The sequence below is a fragment of the Panthera leo genome, chromosome C2 (assembly GCF_018350215.1).
Source record: "Panthera leo isolate Ple1 chromosome C2, P.leo_Ple1_pat1.1, whole genome shotgun sequence".
Lineage (NCBI taxonomy): Eukaryota > Metazoa > Chordata > Mammalia > Carnivora > Felidae > Panthera > Panthera leo.
In genome coordinates this window covers 34,530,014-34,550,788 of record NC_056687.1, presented here as the reverse complement: position 1 = coordinate 34,550,788, position 20,775 = coordinate 34,530,014, and the positions used below count along the sequence as shown (strand labels likewise).

Below are 20,775 nucleotides of genomic sequence, written 5' to 3'. Positions count from 1 at the left end.
AGAACTTAAAACAACAAGAAATGGAGAAAGAAAACAGCAAAATCGCTCATCTCCTACCGTCTACTGTTTTAGGTTTTGTGGGTGTTGTTTCTGATCTGTTTCTAGGCATTTATAAGCTGTCTTTCTGCTTGTCACTCTGCTTCTCTGTATTTATATGCTTTGCATTATCATAAATAGATGATTATTCCATGCTTATTGTTTTCCAATTTACTTCTCCTTTCCCCCATTTAACCCCCCCCCCTTCAATATATCTTACAAATCTGAAAAGGTACATTAGTATTTTTCTGACTTGAATCAACTCCATACTCATATTAATGAAGTGATGCCTAAAGCTAGAAATTAATAGCATTCTACCTTGGCATAACAAACTATCATAAAAAAATAAAAACTTATTAATATACTTAATGTATGTCACACAAATCTGTATGGGTTAATAGCTAAACTAATTTTATAATAATTTTGTGGTTTTTTTGTGCTTCACTAAAATGAATACTTTACCTTCACTACCATTGTTTACAAGAACATTTTCTTTTTTCTGTACTCTTTTCTGTCCGTATCAGCACTTTAGGAAGTGCTCTGACTTAACCTGTAAATTGTTCACCAGCGCTGAGTATCTTGGTGGATATGGTCTTAGATTTTGTTTTGTACTCCTTTGAAACTCTGCCTACAAAATATAAAGGGATTCTGGTTTAGAGATTTTTCATTTAACCATTACCATATCACAAGAACACTGCTTATGTGTCATGTAAAAAGATAATTTTTGCAAGAGTCAAAGTAGGTTCTTTTACTTTAAAAAAGTCTCACATCTAGGGGCGCTTGGGTGGATCAGTCTGTTAAGTGTCTGACTCTTCGTTTTGGCTCAGATCTTGATCTCATGGTTGTGAGATTGAGCCCCACCTCTGGCTCTGCGCTGACAGCAGATTCTCTCTCTCCCTTTCTCTGTTTCTCCCTCACATGTGTGGTTGCTCTCTCAAAATAAATAAATAAACATTAAAAATTTTTTTTAAAACAGTCTCACGTCTAATATCAGTTTGATAGTTTTCATTTGTTTAATTTTCATAAATTAACTTTCAGAACTGTATATATATAGAGAGAGTTCTAGTTATAGTTTTATATTTATAGTTATAGTTACCTATAACTATAATGAAACATGATTGTAAACTGCCCCTGAATTTAAGAGAAAAAGACTTTTGGGTGCCTGGGTGGCTCAGTCAGTTAAGCATCCAACTCTTGGTTTTGGCTCAGGTTGTGATCTCATGGTTCATGAATTTGAGTCCCGAGCTGGGCTCTGTGCTAATAGTGCAGAGCTTGCTTGGGATTCTCTCTCTGCTCTTCCCCTGCACATGCACTTGCATGTTCTCTCTTTCTCTCAAAATAAATACTCTTAAAAACAAAAAAACAAAAAACAAAAACAACCTCTCAGAATAGGCCTGATTTCCTATACACATCAGGATTTAATAAAATACTGTTAAGTTGAAGAATATACAGGTAATGCCTTTTGTTTGTTACCTTTGTAAATAACAATGTCATTGACATTTGCATATTTTAATTAAACCGGATTTACTCTATCATTATGCTAAATATTGTTAGTGTATGATGGCCAATTAATTCTATGTCATTGACTTAAGAAGTCACATTCATAAACAGTCATGTCGAGGTTTGTGATAATAGTAATAATGAAATAATAATTCATAATGTCTTACACTGGTAATTGCAAGTGGGTGATTTTTGCAAGTCTTTGTTCATGTGAATATTTATACTGTTCTTTCAAATGAATCTGTAAGTCAGACATGAAAGTAACACCTCACTCACCTGTAAATCTTGAAACACTATTTCTAACAAATAGATAATTTTACTGTGCTTACTTTTAATAAATATTTGGTTGATGATTAAAGCAACTGGAAGCTTTCCCATAAACATGGTCTTTTCTTTGAGCAACAGCTATAAGCTGTCTCATAAACGCTTGCTTCTCAGCTGAGGAGCAACCCATTCCATTTGTTCCTGAGTCAGGGCTATATCAGAAGTAATTTTAACATCTGAAGAAATTAATCTTGTAGGTGTTTTATTTTTCTTTTCAAAGCTTTTTGGTCCTCTTGTTACCGAAACCCAAGTTTGGCTGACCATCTCTCAAAAGGCCAATATTCAAGAGATGAGTTTTGATTGGAAGGGAATAAGAGCTTTATTCAGGAGGTTAGCCACCTGGGGAGAAGGTGGACTTTTCTCCAAAAGCCAACTCTGAGGTTTCTGCCTGGCCCAGAGATTTTGAAAGGGATTTAGGGCAGTTAATCGGTTAAGGGAGTGCAGTGGTCTGTGACAATTCTTGATTACTTGCAGCCTCAATGGTGCCAGCTATAGACTTTATCATGGTGCTCAGAGGTTGCGCAAGGGGGTCTGGTTCTTTGGTGTCCAGGGCGGTGCAGGAGAGCCTGGTGTCATGTCAAATTTCTCTTTATAGGAGATAACGCATGATCTATAAACATACAAAAAAAAAAAAAAAAAAAAAAAAAAAAAGGTTTAGTTCATCAATCATGTGGGCTAAGGGTGCTTGCCAAAACTTATAAGACTTCAGGTTGGCCAGAGGGGCCCAGGCAGCATCAGTCTTAGGTCCAGGTTTGGGAACCATTATGAAATTTGTCTTAGTGCTGGCACTTTTTTGACACATCTTAGGAGTTTTCTATTTTTGCCCATCTAATTTTGAAGTTTGGTCCATTCCCTAATTCTTTAGGCCACTAGTTGCCAATTTCTACTTCCAACTTTTCCTCTTATGAGCCTGTTTATTCCACTTATTTTCTCAAACTTACTTTGATTCTGCTATGTATCATATTCCCAATTTGATGTGTTCTTTTAAAGTCATGTCCTGTCTTAGGTCAGAACATCCTCCTCTAATTTTTCATAGAAAGAGTACTGCATCAATCCCAGTTTAGGTACAGATTATCCCCACCTTTCAATCCTCTCTCTGCCTCCTAGCATTCTGATGTTTTGTCAACATCTGTTTCTTTTCATGTGATAATCAAGTCTGAATACAAAATCTGAATTTTCAAATTTCAACTTTGAAACCAAATGCAGGGAGCAAAGAACTACCTCCAGGTCAAACATTTTTTTGTGATTGTGTTTCATCAACAGGGTGATTCTGAATGTGTATGTAATTATGTGTAGAAAGGTACAAATGAAAATAATGAATGTGTGAGCTAATTAATTGTGGCATGTCAATTACCTTTGAGTTTTCCACTGTTCATGCCTATGGAGAAAATGGCACTTGATTAGTTTAAGCATCATTTGGGGTTTAGTCAAAGAAGATGGATCTTCTCATGATTTATCTCATGCACTAGTTTCTTCTTCCCAAAGCACCTATAGGTGTGTCTTCTACGTGCAAAAACGTAGCTGCAAGGGAGTGTGGAAAATGTGATTTTTAAGCTTCACATCCTCTGTGTTACAGGAAGGAATGTCAGAAAGGGGTTTGACTGACTGAAGAGCTAATATCTGCTACAACTTAAAAAAAAAAAATCATAAATAGAATTCCCAAGAAAATAGTGTTGAAAAGACAATCACCCAATTTTACTAATGTCATTTAAAGTAGCAATGATAAATTTTGTTTTGCAAAAATGATTTGTGTGGATACATGGTAGAGAAATTGTGAAATATTTTAAATAATGGGTAACAACTATAGGATAAGATCAGAAACTTGAGTAGGTTCACCATACCCTTTAATAAAGCCATTCCTAGCTACAGTGGAAAACATAGGAAAAGTAGATGGTATGAAGACATTCATAGACATTCTCAGGACCACAAATGAATAAATTTTGAGCCGGCATGGATGCCTTTAGTAATTGAAGTGAGATTAAGTTTACAAAATAAGAATAAGAAACTAGTAGGGAGACTGGACTATGAAGAATGAGAAAACATTATAAATTAGTACTGAATAAGAAATAAATTAGAAATTTAAAGGAGAGATTGAGGGGCGCCTGGGTGGCTCAGTCGGTGAGTGTCCGACTTCAGCTCAGGTCATGATGTCACAGTTCATGAGTTCGAGCCCTGTGTCAGGCTCTGTGCTGACAGCTCAGAGCCTGGAGCCTGCTTCAGTTTCTGTCTCTCTCACTCTCTCTCTCTGCCCCTCCCCTGCTTGTGCTCTGTCTCTCTGTCTCTCTGTCTCTCTCTCAAAAATAAATAAAAACATTAATTTTTTTTAAAAAATAGAGATTGAGACAAATTTCATTGCAAAATATATTTTATCATCTGTAAAAGGTATTCGTTACTATCAAGGTTTAGAGAATCCGTTCCATATAACTCTAATGTGAGTTTTCCTTCCTCCCCTTCTCCTTTCCTTCGGTTTTTGAATAAAAACCTGTCCTTTCATCAGTGGGACACTGGTTCTTGTATCCACTTTATTTTTTGCTTTCTCAGGTCTGGCTTTTATCTGCTAAGGCATGAGACTGCAGACCACAGAATCAGAATCAAGGGCGACAGGTAGTGGTGGTGGTAACTGGATATAAATAGGGCTCAGTCATCTTTATGTTAAAATGTTCCTCAGGTAGTCCTCATTGCACATCCAGGGTTGAAAACTGCTGCCAAAGACACATATAAAAAAGTCTAATATTCTCTTTACTGAATTCAGGAGGAAAATGTTCATATTTCAAACATGTCACAGTTCAGCATATACAAATCAATTTCAACAAGTGTTTAATTCCCTCTGTTAAAGCCACAAGGGAATGTATAATACATTTTAGAGAGCTACCTTTAAAAATATATATATTATTTTCCTCTTTCAGTTTTAGTGCTTATAAAGGTGAATCACAAAGGTATCTAGAAAATCAGACTGTCCATAAATATCTGTTGCCTGATTGCTTTCTTTATGTCAACACTAATTCTAGAAATACTTTAAATGCATTAGCAGACTTTCTTTTCCTTATATCCAAGTACTGTGAAATATCTTACACTTATAACCTTCTCTTGTCCTTCAATCTGGGCATACTAGATTTTAAATATGATTATAAAGTCTGGGGAATTGAACACTGTCATTTTTCCTTAGGAGTATTTTTTTTTTTTTAATAAAAGTAGTTCATGCTTTTGTCCTCTAAATTATGTAGGCATCAGTTTTTTTTATAGGGCTTTTATTTAGTATTTGATCCCTTAATGCTGTGCCAGAAAAAGGAAGGAAATTGCATTTTATGACTGTTAAGGTAGGTATTATTTTTGGTTATATTTAATAGAAGTATTTGCACGTTGGCAGAGTATGCCTTCAAATATTAGTGAATATAGGTATGCCTACAGGACATAACCTTTTTCTCATGGTAAAGCACATACTATATAATCTTTTTATGATTTAAATATTTACCTTTAAAGTAAGTTATTTTATTGAGCAGCACAGTCAAATATATGTTAAATGTCAACATTTATGTTTAATTCTCTTCAATTTAATGTGGGATTGTTTTTGTTTGTTTTGTTTCTTTGTTGTTTTTTTTTGTTTGTTTGTTTGGTTTCTTTACTCTGCAGTCTGTTCATCTTTACCTATGCTAATATGCTAGTAACTATAAATTTCTCCACGTGACTCAGTGTGCTCTGACTGGGAAAAAAAGTCTCATGGACAGATATAGATAGATAGATAGATAGATAGATAGATAGATAGATAGATAGATAATTTTTTTAAATACTCAAATATAGGTCATTGTATCTTACTACATGTATATTCTCTGAGCCTCACTCAAAATGTGAGATGGGCAATTCTCTAAACTATGCCTTATAGACTACGCTGCCAAAGAAGTTTCCTGCTTCTCCAGAGCTCTTGTCTCCTTCTTAAGAGAACTTGGAGATCAAGGCTTGTTTGCTTCCCTGTGCCTGTCTTTTCTACATAACATGGGAGTATCTATGTTTAATAATTTAAATACACCTGAACTACTAAGGTTTAATATAAGTAGCTCTATTGTGAAGACTCCTATTATTCACCACTCCTTCTTCCCATCGTTACTGTTACCACCTTTGCTTTGATACTTTGCCTTATTATATGACCTACAAAACGTTGTAAGTGCAAATCAATCAATGTGATATATCACATCAATAAGAGAAAGGATAAGAACCATATGATCACTTCAATAGACACAGAAAAAGCATTTGACAAAGTACAATAGTCATTCAGGATAAAAACCCTTCATAAATGGTTTAGAGGGAACATACCTCAAAAAGGTAAAGGTATATATCTGAAAATCCCACAGCTAACATCAACCTTGATGGGGAAAAATTGAGAGTTTTCCTTTAAGGTCAGGAACAAGACAGGATGTCTACTCTCACCACTTTATTCAGCATAGTGCTGGAAGTCCTACCCATGGCAATCAGACAACAAAAAAAAAGACATCCAAATCAGTAGGGAAAAGTAGAACTTTCACTATTTGCCGATGACATGAGACTCTATGTGAAAAGACTCCACCAAAAAACTACAGTAAACTTGCAGGACACAAAACCAATCTACAGAAATCCATTGCATTTCATTATTTTTTTTTTTGTAATTTTTTTTTTTTTTCTTTTTTCGGGAGAGAGAGACAGAGATTGAGGGAAGGGGAGGGGCAGAGAGAGAGGGAGACACAGAATCCAAAGCAGGCTCCAGGCTCTGAGCTGTCAGCACAGAGCCTGATGCGGGGCTCAAATTCACAGACCACGAGATCATGACCTGAGCTAAAGTCGGATGCTCAACCAACTGAGCCACTCAGGGGCCCCTGTTCTGTTGCTTTTCTATACACAGTAATGAATCAGCAGAGAGGGAAATTAAGAAAATAATCCCATTTACAGTTATACAAAAAATAATAAAATACCTCATAATAAACTTAACAAAGGAAGTAAAAGACCTGTACTCCGAAAACTATAAAGCATTGATGAAAGAAATGGAAGATGACACAAACAAATGGAAAGATAGTCCATGATCATGGATTATGAAAACAAAATTTTTCTAAATGTCTGTACTACCCAAAGGAATCTATGTATATAATGCAATCCATTATACCAACAGCATTTTTCATAGAACTGGAATGAAAAATCCTAAAATTTGTGTGGAACCACAAAAGAGCTCGAATAGCCAAAGTAATCTTGAAAAAGAAAAACAAAACTGGGGGTATGACAATTCCAGACTGTAAGTTATATTACAAAGTGGCAGTAATCAAGACATTATGCTAATGGCACAAAAATAGACACGGAGACCAATAGAACAGAATGGCGAGCCCAGAAATGATCCCACAATTATATGGCCAATTAATCTTCAATGAAGCAGGAAAGAATATCCAATGGGAAAAACACAGTCTCTTCAATAAATGATATGGGGAAAATTGGACAGCTACATGCAAAAAATCAAACTGGGCCATTTTCTTACACCATACACTTAAATAATTCAAAATGGATTAAAGATCTAGCTGTGAGATCTGAAACCATAAAAATCCTTGAAGAGAGCACAGGCAGTCACTTCTCTGACATCAGCCATAGCAACTTTTTCCTAGATAGGTCCCCTGAGACAAGGGAAATAAAAGCAAAATTAAACCAGTGGGACTGTATCAAAATAAAAAGCTTCTGCACAGCAAAGGAAACAGTCAACAAAACTAAAAGACAACCTACAGAATGGGAGAAGATATTTGCAAATGACATATCCGATAAAGGGTTAGTATCCAAAACATGTAAAGAACTTACAGAGCTCAACACCCAAAAAACAATCCAATGAAAAAATGGGCAGAAGCCATGAACAGACATTTCTCCAAAGAAGACACACCCAGATGGTCAACAAACACAGGAAAAGATGTTCATCATCACTCATCATCATGAAAATGCAAATCAAAACTATAGTGTGATGTCACCTCACACTTGTCAGAATGGCTAACATGAAAAGCACAAGAAACAACAAGTGTTGACGAGGATGTGGAGAAAAAGGAACCCTCTTAAACTGTTGGTAGAATGCAAACTGGTCTAGCCACTGTGGAAAAGAGTATATGGGGGTGCCCCCAAAAGTTAAAAATAGAACTACCCTATTCAGCAATTACCGAAAGATATACAAAAACCCTAATTCAAAGGGATACATTCACCCCAATGTCTATTGCAGCATTATTTACCATAACCAAGATATGGAAGCAGCCCAAGTGTCCATCGACTGCTGAATTGGTAAAGAAGAAGTGGTATATGTAAACAAAACAATACTATTAAGCCACAAAAAATGAATGAATGAAATCTTGCCATTTGCAACAACATGGATAGAGCTAGAGAGTGTAATTCTAAGTGAAATAAGTCCGTCAGAGAAAAACAAACCCACATGATTTCACTCAGTAAAATTGAAGAAATAAAATCGATGAACATATGGGAAGGGGGAGAAAAAGAAAGAAGGAAACAAACTAATACAGAGGGAGGTAAGTAGAGGATGTACTAGATGGGTGATGGGTAGTAAGGAGGATAGTTGTTATGGTGAGCACTGGGTCTTGTATGTAAGTGATGAATCACTGAATTCTACTCCTAAAACCAATATAGCACTGTATGTTAACTAACTAGAAATTAAATAAAAATTAAAGACAGAGACAGAGACAGAGACAGAGACAGACAGAGAGAGAGAGAGAGAGAGAGAGAGAGAGAGAGAGAGAGAAACCAAGAAACAGACTCAACTATAGAGAGCAAACTGATGGTTACCAGAATGGAAGCGTTTGGGGGGATGGCTTATGTAGGTGATGGGGATTAAGAAGTACACTTGTTGAGATGAGCACTGGGTGATGTATGGAATTGTTGAATCACTATTGTACACCTGAAACTAGTATTACACTGTGCGTTAACTAACTGGAATTGAAATAAAAACTTTAAAAATGCTATAAAATCAGCTGACAAGAAATTATCCAAGTGTTTATCTTGAGTTCCATTTCACGTGTAGTTTTCTATTCCCCCATTTAATCATCTGTTTGATTGCTTTCTCATTTCTTGATGGGTATACTTATTTCCTTATCAATATTTATACATACTTATTTGTTGTTCTTCCCCTGATAGCATGTGTACCTAGGAAAATACATGTCTTCTGTGGGTGAAAAGAGAGAAAAGACTGTTAATGTTGTAATCTCTATTATGATAGCTTAGCATATAAAGAATGTTAAATATTCAGGAAGAATTATTTTCATCATTAACTGTTTTCTTAGTAGTTATCAATTACATTCTGGGAGATATTTGTCTCAATATGTATTAAATATATAATTGTATGTTTTCTCAAATCTTATAATTTTTACCATTATGAACTTCATATCTATCTGTATATCTATCTATCTATGTATATCTATCATCTATTATGAACTTTATATCTATCCAGAGATATCTATATCTCTGGAATTTCTGTACATACCTTCTAGAGACTGAATTATTTCTCTTTTCCTCCCACACTTTATAGTTTACCTCATTGCAATAGCACTTCATGTGATGGCTTAAGAATCATATTTTCTTTCAAATGATTCAGTTTATTACCATATAGACTTTTGTAATTATACTTATATTTTTAAAGAGAACTTTAACTCATCTTATGATAGTACCCTGCCCTATCCTAGCACTTCTGAAAATACTTCTCAGATTTTTTTCTATTGGCATTATACCAGATTATAACTCTGTTTACTTAATAGAATTCTAGCCTTCACTGCACATGGATGAGTCTCTTTGAAGCACACTTTTTCAGTAATGAAAACTCACTGATTTTTTCCCCTTTTCATAGCTTTTTTCTTTTATTACTCTATTGATCTTTCAATATCTTGGAAGTTTAAATCCTATATTTTTATATCATGTGTAATTCATTTGTTTTCTAGTCTAAGACACTTAATCAATCTTTACCCGATTACAACATTTCAGCATTGTTCCTATTCTTTTCACTTAGGAGTAGTTATTCTCACTTGCTCAGGGGTATCCTTTTCAATGCCTGCTTCCTAAATCTCGCATAATCCCTTTGGATTTTGTCTTTTTATAGTGACCTCACTTTATAAGGTTTTTGTTCAGGTAATGTACTTGAAATGAAGCGAACACTTTATCAGTTCTACTTCGTTGTTTCTTTATTTCTTTAAAGATTTGCCTCAGTCAAAGGCAGAGACAGAAAAAATATTATGGTTGTAATACTTCTTAACTAGACTAGAAGGTTGGGGATCTGGGGTGGAAACCTTTGGGAGTAATACTCCTTGTTTTAAGTACAGCAGCATCTGTCCCTTTAAAAATCATTCTAAATAAAAACCTGCTTTTATAAGGAGCAACTACTGATCTTCATGTATTTCTTTTTTTATAAAATTCTGAGGTCTTTTCTCTCCCATGTGAAAGTATTACAGAAATGGATGTTTATATCTCTGTCATTCTACAGCTGGTGCTAAATCAGGAGCAAAGTAGCTATTAGTGTTACGCCTTGACTATAGTCTCTTTTTGTTCTGTACATTGGTGTCATTGATGTCAAAGTTTGATATAATTTGATCAGATGCTACTTTGTGTCAGTTTACAGATTTATTTTCCATAGCTAGTATGTTTAATCTTTTCTTTTAAAACCATTTTTTTTAATAGTGGCTTCATTTTTTGACAGAAATACTTTAACTGTTTCTACTCAAGCATTGTTACTGGATTCCACATTGGAAAGATTTCTTGTTTCTTATGAAAGAAAACAAAATGAATTGTAATGCATTATTTTAAGATAACAAAATCCACACAAAGCTAAAATAATGAGAGTCAATGAAAATTAAACAGTAGGTTATTGCTTTCAAAATTCAACTGATTTCTGTTTTTTCTTAGTACAGCTACTTGGAAGGATATCACAGTTTTTTTTTTTTGTTTTGTTTTGTTTTGTTTTTGTCTTTTGTATATTGTCTCATACTGCATAACATAAGAGCCCGAGACTTAATCTAATCATTTAATCTCTTTTCCATTTACCTCAGTCTCTGAACAATGTGGATATAAAGTGCATCAAAAGATATGATAATTTTTTTCAGTTATTATTTTTTTTTAAATTTCAGTTCCGGTGTAGTTGACATACTGTGTTATACAAGTCTCTGGTGGACACTACAGTGATTCAGCATTCCATATATTACTCAGTGCTCATAAAAATGAGAGTACACTTAATTCCCTTCACCTATTTTACCCAATCTCTCACCAGCCTCTCTGGTAACTATCAGTTTGTTCTCTGTAGTCAAGAGTCTGTTTCTTTGTTTGTCTCTCTTTCTTCGTTCATTTGTTTTGTTTCTTAAATTGTATATGTGAGTGTCCTTTTTGTCTCTTGTGACAATCTTTGTTTTAAAGTCTATTTTGAAAAAGAAAAAAAAAAAGAGTGCCACCTAGATGACTCAGTCGGCTAAATGTTCGACTCTTGGTTTCAGATCAGGTCATGATCTCACGGTTTCATGAGTTTGAGCCCCTCTTTGGGCTCTGCGCTGATACGCAGAGCCTTCTTAAGATTCTCTCTCTTCCTCTCTCTTTGCCTCCCCCACTAATGCTGTCTCTGTCTCTGTCTCAAAATAAATAAACTTAAAAAACATCAAAAAAATAAAGTGTATTTGTCTGATGTAAGTACTGCTACTCTAGCTTTCTTTTCACATCCATTTGCCTCATAAATGTTTCTCCACACCCTCACTTTCAATGTGCATGTGTCTTTTAGGATGTGATAAATTTTTATGATGATCGTGTATGCACATGGCTTATGTAAGGTTGTTTGATTAAATAAAGTTATGATATAAATTATCAAACAAAAAATGGAGATATCTAACATGTATGAACTTTAATATTCAGATAAAATTAACAAGATCTTTTTAAAAATTCAAATAACAAAGTTAATGTTTATTTGGTACCCATAGTGGTCTCAGTTTATAAACAATGGTAATGTCAGTTATAGCTCATATATAACCCTGATTTGTATAATTTTACCAATCAAATATATGTAATTTTATGAAGGTTCATCTATAAAATAGTTGCATATTACAGGTTTATTATAAATGGAAAACTACCTTGATACTTTTATTGATATCTTCTTTTTTCCCCTCAATTAATTGAAATATAAACTCAAAATTCACAATGAAATACGTTTAATATCAGGTAGTGTTTCTAAGATCCCTAATTGAAAATTCAGAATGCAATTTCTTCAATAAATATTTTTATTATTACTGGCAACTGATTATTGAAATAGTCTCATCTCTGTTTAATGAAGCAAATATATCAGATACAAGGTAGAAAAAATAGCTCTGTAGCCTTTGCTTGTGGTGAATTCAGAGCTTTTATTTCCATCATGTAGAATAGTTCTTTTTATTCAATCTCTGAATACAATTACATGGGAGTAGACTAGAAATAAAAACTGTGTATTAAAAATTTACTTTTTTTTTTTTTTTTTTGTGGGCTCCTATCAGTTCTGAAACTCAACAGCAGTTATTCTGAAGGAGTTTACTTTTCCTGGGAATTGTCAAGGAGACTAAACCTCATTTAGTGAAGGTTACTGAAATGCATTGGTATATTTTTTGGGAGTAAGCAGTTAATAAGATAAAATGTGTTATTTAGACTATTCATTAAAATAACTTCATCTTTTAACTCTTTCTAGCACTGACAAAGCTTAGCTAAATTTAAATACATTCCATTTTATTCTTAAACTGTGATTGCTTCTAATGTTTTCTTCCTAACTTAGTTTCCTGTGGCTGCTGAACAAAGTTGGTGGCTTTAAATAGTAGAAATTTCTTCTTTCACAATTTTGGAAGCCAAAAGTTCAAAGTCAGCATCATTGGTCTGAAATCAGGGTGTTGGAATGGCCACACTCCCTCTGGAGGCTCTTGGGGAGACTTTCTTCCTCGTCACTTCCAGCTTTTCGTGGCTGTTGGCACTGTTTGGCTAGTGTCTACAACACCCCAGTCTCTGCCTCCTTGGTCACATTGCTTTTTTCTCTTCTATTCGTAGATATCCCTGTTTCCCACTTATAATGATAAATGTGATTTCTTTCTTGGATAATCTGGTTAATGTCTCCATTTTAAGATCGTTTTATCATATCTGAAAAGATCCTGTTTTTTTGTTTGTTTGTTTGTTTGTTTGTTTGTTTTGGGTTGTTTTTTTTTGCCACATAAGGTATCATTCACAGATTCCAGAGCGTAGGCTGTGAACATCTTTTGAGGGGCTATTTTTGAACCTCCCAAAATGGCAAAGTGATTCATTCTTATATAATCTTGGTGAATCTTAAAACTGATCCAAGCAGGAAGAACAAACAAAACTGAAAAAAAAAAATGTATACTCCTACATCATTTTTCAACAATGATTAGTAGTAAAATTTTTGTTGAATTAAAATGAGATGTAGAAGCTGCTTTTGAAAATATATTCAGCTATTTTAAAGTTTTAATAATTCTATGTGTTTGTTTAAGATGATATTTATTTATTTATTAATTTATTTATATATTTTTTAATGTTTATTTATTTTTGAGACAGAGAGAGACAGAGCATGAATGGGGGAGGGTCAGAGAGAGGGAGACACAGAATCTGAAACAGGCTCCAGGCTCTGAGCTGTCAGCACAGAGCCTGACGCGGGGCTCGAACTCACAGACCGCGAGATCATGACCTGAGCCAGAGTTGGCCGCTTAACCGACTGAGCCACCCAGGCGCCCCAAGATGATATATATTTATACTATATTATTTGTATACATTAAAACATTTCCTCAGGATTCTGCTCACTGATAGAATCATCACATTCTTCTCTGGAATATCACTTATTTTCCTACTTAATTATGAATGGTGATTACCTTTTCTAAAAATGTCTTTTTTATTTTTATTCCATACACTTGTAAAAATTACTTAAGAATAAATTGCAATATATTTTCTATGTATGTACATTTTCTTTCTCTGTACAACTATATGTATTTATATATACATATATATATATTTGAGTAACATTTTAAACACATGCAGACAGAATACTGATATTCAGCATTGCACATTGGTATGACTATAATAATATACATTTCCATATATATTAATACATAACATAATATGTAATATATCAATATATTTTATTATATTTATATATTTTTATATATAGTATTAATTTAGATGTTCTATAAATTAGAGATAATTTAAAAGTGAAGACAACATTGCTTTGTAAATTTGCTTGGTTATTTAACCTGTACCCCATTAAATAGTTATTTTTTTAAAGTTTTTATTTACTTATATTGAGAGAGCAAGAGAGAGCAAAAGAGAGCAGGAGAGGGGGCAGGGTAGAGAGAGGGAGGGACAGAATACTAAGCAGGTTTTTGCACGGTCAGCGCAGAGAACGACACAGGGCTTGAACTTATGAAGTGTGAGATCATGACCTAAGCCAATGACAAGAGTCAGACATTTAATCAACTGAGCCACCCAGGTGCCCCACTAAATGGTTATTTTTATAAATATCTTTTAAATTAATCCTCCTTGTACACTTTTTTTTTTTAAGGAAAAGTTTACCATGTATCACATAGTTGTAATTTTAGTAGTATAATTTGGGCAAATTGAATTATAATATTCAACATGTCTGTCTTTTCTCTTGGTCTTCAACACATTCATTCACGAAACCCAGAGTTACATTCAATACCATTCTCTAGAGTATGCTAACACTTCCACTGTTTTTATAAGCAATTGTTGACCACCTGAGGAGCATGTTATGTCAGTAATTCTTCAGTCCATAGGAACATTATTCTCTGGCAAGAAGCATTTCAACAGATACTCCTAGAATGAATGAACACACACACACACACACACACACACACACACATTTTTTTAAATTTTTTTTTATTTTTATTTTTTAACGTTTATTTATTTTTGAGACAGAGAGAGACAGAGCATGAACGGGGGAGAATCAGAGAGAGAGGGAGACACAGAATGTGAAACAGGCTCCAGGCTCTGAGCTGTCAGCACAGAGCCGGACCTGGGGCTCGAACTCACGGACTGCGAGATCATGACCTGAGCTGAAGTCGGGTGCTTAACCGACTGAGCCACCCAGGTGCCCGACATTTTTTTTTAAAGATCTTTTCTATTTTACCAAACTTCCTTACATTGTTTATGTCAGTTCTAAATGACATTTTATAAATAAAATTTGACTGCATATAGTCAGTAAGTCAATTTGGCTTTTGCACAGGTAGAGGTTTCTTTTATACACTTGTTTGTTTAGTAACATCTTTTGATGGCAGCTTCCCATAAGTCAAAGAGATAATTTGGCTTATTAAAAAATGAGCCTGCTAATATTTTATAATCTAAGAAAATGTTATAATTTTTAAAAGTATCTATTTGCCCTATAAAAACTTCATCACAATATTATCTTCATTAGCATATTCCTTTAAAGTAATTTGATATATTTTTGGAGTTTTATTTCTGACACTGTCAATATATTTAAGGTACATAATATGCAACTTGACTAGCACAGCTCTACAAATGTATATGCAGCTGTATAAATGTATTGACAGTCCTTATTTGTTTCTGATCAACAAAGTTATATAAATGAAATGAAGTAATATATAGAAACTGCTAACAAAAGCTGCTAATAATCTATCCATAGCCAACTATCTAAATATTTTTTTTTTCTATTTGTTTAAATACTTCAGTCCATGGGTTTGTATGCATTTACATTTGGAAGATGCAGCCCATTTTTTTTCATAACTTGAAAGAATATTCTTACAACCTTCAATATAATTCATTGCTACAGTTTTTACAGCTATACATTCTTCAGTCATTCACTCTTTTTGCCAATAAAAGTAACATGAAGGTCAGTAGACAAGGATATAGTTCTTTGGACACATCTCTGATTACTTCCATGGCAAAGTTCTATAATTAGAATTGCTGAGTCATTGAGAATTTTTGAAAAATTTTTTTAGGCATATTGCCAAATTGCTCCTCAGAGCTTTTATACTGTTTTACACTTATACTAGCAGTGTATAAGCCTTTTAATTTGATAGTCTCAAGAGAATTCTTATACTTCAGCTGTTAGACTTATTATCCTTGAAAGATCAATCTGGCTATCTCTTTTCAGTTTGCTATATACCATATGCTATTTTGAGGTTATAAATTAAGTGATGTAAAATCTTATCTCATCATCTAAAAATCCTTTTATCTGAATCTGAACTCATGAGAGCCAAAATCTAGGTATTGCACCTCCCCAAATGTGTGCAAAACTTAGTTCAGAAAGATTATATTCCTTATTCGTTGGAACTTCTCTCAAGTTAGATTTATTTAGATTTCTTATAATACTCTTAGCTGATTACCACAACAATTTAAGGACAGCAAATGAAAAAAAAATAAAAAAAACAAGGTGAGGTGGCTTCTACAGGTGAGTGCTTAGGAAAAACTGAAGTATTGTAAGAAAGAAGCCTCCAAATCAGGGGCCTAAAGAAGAGATTTTACTTACCTTTTACATAATGATCACAGATAAGTGTTTCAGATTTGATGACAAGCTTTGCTTTACATGTCATTGAAGTACCTGGGTTATAATTCTGTTGCTGAAAAGGAAAGAGGCAATTGGATATTTAAAATTTTCTACCCTAAGTAACAATACTAATAGACTATTAGTGAGGGAAGAAATAGAACTTTTGGAAACAAGGATATTGAGGTCACTCAGTGAATGATTAAATAATCCTTTGTCAGGTGTAGAGTTTGATTTTACCCTACCTACAAGCTTATTACTTGTTATTATTTTATGGAACCTGGCAGAATGCACAGGACTCCTGGGTCAGAGACAAATGATTTTATTAGTCACAGCAGAGTAAACAGTATGAGCATCATATTTGCATTGGTTATCTTTGTTTTCAAATCCCATGGGTGACACCACACGGTCCAGATGGTTGCTGCTGACACAGTTGGTTTGCATCATAGCTCAGGAACATTCATCTTGGGGAATCCATTCTTTTATAGCAAGCAATAAGCAAGCCTATTCTGTATCTTCAAGGCAGACATTATCTCATTCCTCAGGGTAGCATGCTACAAACACAACTCTGAGAAATGGCTTTTGTCAATAACTGTCAGGGCCTTGTATTCTTGGCCTACCCAGCAAAATATGTAGGAATATTAGAGACCCATAGAGGACTGTTCCTTTCAACATACATCACACAGTAGCCTCTGAAGGCATGTGTACAAGCAATGTTCTAATGATGTTGTCTAAAGACATGTGTACAAGCAGTGTTCTAAAGAATGAAAATTGTATTTAGCATGAGGAGATTCTTGATGTCAGCTACTTAAAGTTTCAAACATTCTCTCTGCCAACAGATACTTTTACAAATAATTGTGGGTTCATGATCGTCCTTTGCAGGGACTGTGGAGCCATTTTCCAAAAGAGAGAAAAGATAGATGGGTGGATTAGGCAAAGTGCTATTTATTGAAAACCGATTTCTAATATTTTACTTTCCCATAGCTTGTACTCAGTTGATGAGTGAGAAAAAAGTAATATGCTTTAAACATATTACTATTATATATTATACCAGAAATTCATGTGGCTCAAGGGACATATTTTTTTGGGATGAACTACTACTGAAGTGGATTAATCCTATTCATTTTTTGGTGATAATGATTTGAATGATAGAAATATTTGGCTGTCATTGGGTTCAATCAGTGGATATAATAATAATGAAGGAGAAAGAATTTTGTTCGTCTAAGTTAGATATTCCTTTTCACCACTAACCTGCCCCCTCCATCATAAATCAAGATTTATTATTTATTTATTTTTTAGTATCTGTAGGAAGTGCAGTGGTTACCTGTTAAGAGTAAGGAAGTGAGTATCAGAGGCTCTGTGTTCAGCTTTGGCTCTGCTACTTGGTGACTTTGGGACTTTTGGCAATTCAATCTCATGTAATATTTAGGTTATAAAGTTTCTCTAGAATCTAGTAAGATATGATGATGAAAGTCCTTTCTAAACTGTAAAGTATTATACAAATATTTAATTTCTAATAATTATGCACACTAGACTTTTTACTATTAAAGGAGACTGAAGAATATATTCTCTCTCAATGCTAATGGTATAGCTCCTAATCTGAACAATTTTCATCATCGTATACCATCTTTTAGAAGGTTTAATTAAAAAACTTTCTTAAAAAGGTACCATTTCATTCACTTGGAAGCTCTGCTCATGTGACTCACTTTATTATCTAACCTTGTCGATCAATTCAAGGTCCTTTATTTAGTATCCTCTCTAAAAGGGTGGATTTGCATTTTATTGATTTTTTTATTAGTGATAATAATAGTGATTCTATTGGCAAATATAGGAATGGATGTTTAAAGGGGGAAATTATTGGTTTAATATGGTAAAGCATACTTGGAATAGGGTGCAGAGGAAGTTGAAAATGGTGGAAAATATTTGCAGGGTGGTATCTGTGTGTATGTATATATGTATGTATGTATGTATGTATGTATGTATGTATATGTGCCTGTGCACAATACAAATGCTAATCAAAATCCATTTTTCTCCTTTAGCTTCTTGAAAATGTTATGATTGCTATGAAAAAGAAATGCAAGAGATGGCAATATAGCTCATTACTTTTTTTTAATACAGTAAGATTATTTCTTCTTGTTGATTAATTTATTGACAGTAGCTTCCAAATAATATTCTTGGTTTTTTTTTACTATCTATTTTATGTTTACTTTAATTAAGCACTCTAATGGTTGGTTGGCAATGTTGGCAGTTGCCAGAGAATCATAAAATATTTAAGTTGGAATCTACTTAAATAATCATATACTATAACAGATGAGATGAGAAAGTAAACTCCATGGAATTTAAACATTTTTAAGGCCACACATCAGTGTGGTAGTTTAGATTCTTAAGATCATTCCTCCTTTTCTTAATTGTAGCAGTGCTCATAAACTTAGGCATTATCTTAGAGCTTTCGAAGTATTTTAAAGCAATAACGTCTCATTCTCTTTTTAGGTAGTTATTAGGAGTAAAAGTGGAGAGATCTTGTATCGTATTTCACCATGGGCGAAGTATGTGACTCGTGAAGGTGAAAATGTGAATTATGATTGGATACACTGGGATCCAGAACACCCATATAAAGTGAGAACAACAAATCTTTAAATACATGCTTGTTCCAATATTTCTAGGAAAATTAATTTTTATTTTTATACCTTTTATAGTAATGTTCAACTTCTCTCTTCTCTGCCAGTTTTATATTTTACATCATAGTGTACCCGATATGCTCTACACATTATCAGAGTCCATCATCTGTAGCCAGTAAAATATAGTAGTGAGTTCTTGTTTTATCATGTGTTACTGAGGTTAGGAGGAGGGAAAAAGAAAACTAAATCTCTACATACTGACCTGTAAGGGATACTGCTTTTTTTTTTTTTTTTTTTTAAACCACAATTTCTGTTTCATCATGGAATCTTCAGTGAGGTAATATTTCTCATTGTCATGAGTTAGAAGCAGGATCAATGTCCTTAGGAACAAGGAATAGGGAAGATACCTCATGAATATATTATTTAGGGTTATTTTCAAGGTTTCTATGTATGTTTGAACTCACATCTCTGTCTTTTAAGTTATTGGAGCATGTTGATAAATGCTTTGCATTTGATAATTATGTATGCATTTTAAGCTCTTATGTTTTCTTTAAGGCTCAATGATAAGGTATAAGCCATTGCATGATTACTCTTTTCAAACAGATCCACTAATATGGTTCTAAAAAGGAATTTACTTTTAAGAGAAAAATTTAATGGATGTAGCCAAATGCCTTTTATATGCAAAAACAGTTCCAAACTGTTTGACTGAGTTGATTCACCATTCCATTTAACATGCTAAATCAGATAGTATCATACCTGCATTTCTAATCTAATTCTTTATGTAATTTTATATTCTGTAGTTTAAGCATTCCAGACCAAAGAAGCCAAGAGGTGTAAGAATTTATGAATCTCATGTGGGAATTTCTTCCTATGAAGGAAAAATAGCTTCTTATAAACATTTTACATACAATGTACTACCAAGAATCAAAGACCTTGGTAAGTAATAACTGTGATTTTTATTCAGATAAAATTTTAATGAGTCTGTTCTCTTATTAGAAAAGCTAATTACAAGTGTCTCTTTTTTTGTGTTAAGAGATTAAATATGTAATAGAAATGCATTTTATTTTAGGCTTCTCAAATTGCCCTGTAATAGTGATAGCATAGAAAAGAGAAATGGAATAAGATAGAGTGTAAGAATTCAAGATATTATTCCAATTTCAATTTTAAGTAATGTGAACTGATGGCTTCCAAATTGTAGATAAATATGTAAGCATAATTACTTTTCTACAGGAGAGAACTTTTATCAATTTAAGTGGTCATTGATTATAGCATGTTCATTTTAGTCTTTTAGGGGAAAAAAAATCATATATTTTTTTTTAAGGTTACTGGAACTCATTTTGTATCAGAATCTAGGTATATATAGCTCCAGTCAGGATGACTTACTTGACAGATATTTATGGTACATCTTTCTGAGATACATCGTTCTAGATGTTTGTATGTTGGATTGTAATGACATAGATTCTTGTCTTCATGGGAACAGCCAGGAGAGTTAATAGTGTACTGCTGAATTATTGATTCAGTATGCTTTAAATTTGTTATTTTTCTTTTTATAGGTAATGACTTTTTATCATTTCACAGCATATTAGCACCTGCTCCAACAGCTAGGCAGGAAGATAAAGTACATTTAATTATTCTGCTTCTGGTAGGCAGTCTAAACTTTGGCTAGAAGAAAGGTTTGCAACTCACTGTTAAAGTTTTTAGTTGTACATTGCTGTTAATTGTCTGTGATAGTGAAGTCAAATTCGTGAAACCCAAATTAATTAAATGTATGAATAATTTAATATTAATTATATTTAA

General features: G+C 33.6%; 1 protein-coding gene across 3 annotated transcripts in view; it reads left to right on the top strand.

Annotated features, from left to right (window-relative positions):
• Positions 1-20,775, top strand: part of GBE1 (1,4-alpha-glucan branching enzyme 1) — a 280,352-nt gene that overhangs the window by 109,359 nt on the left and 150,218 nt on the right. For all 3 annotated transcript variants that reach the window (XM_042903789.1, XM_042903787.1, XM_042903788.1), the window contains exons 4-5: positions 18,851-18,976; positions 19,779-19,914. In XM_042903789.1, coding sequence (XP_042759723.1) covers positions 18,851-18,976; positions 19,779-19,914 — 262 coding nt within the window. The remainder of the gene's footprint in view (positions 1-18,850; positions 18,977-19,778; positions 19,915-20,775) is intronic.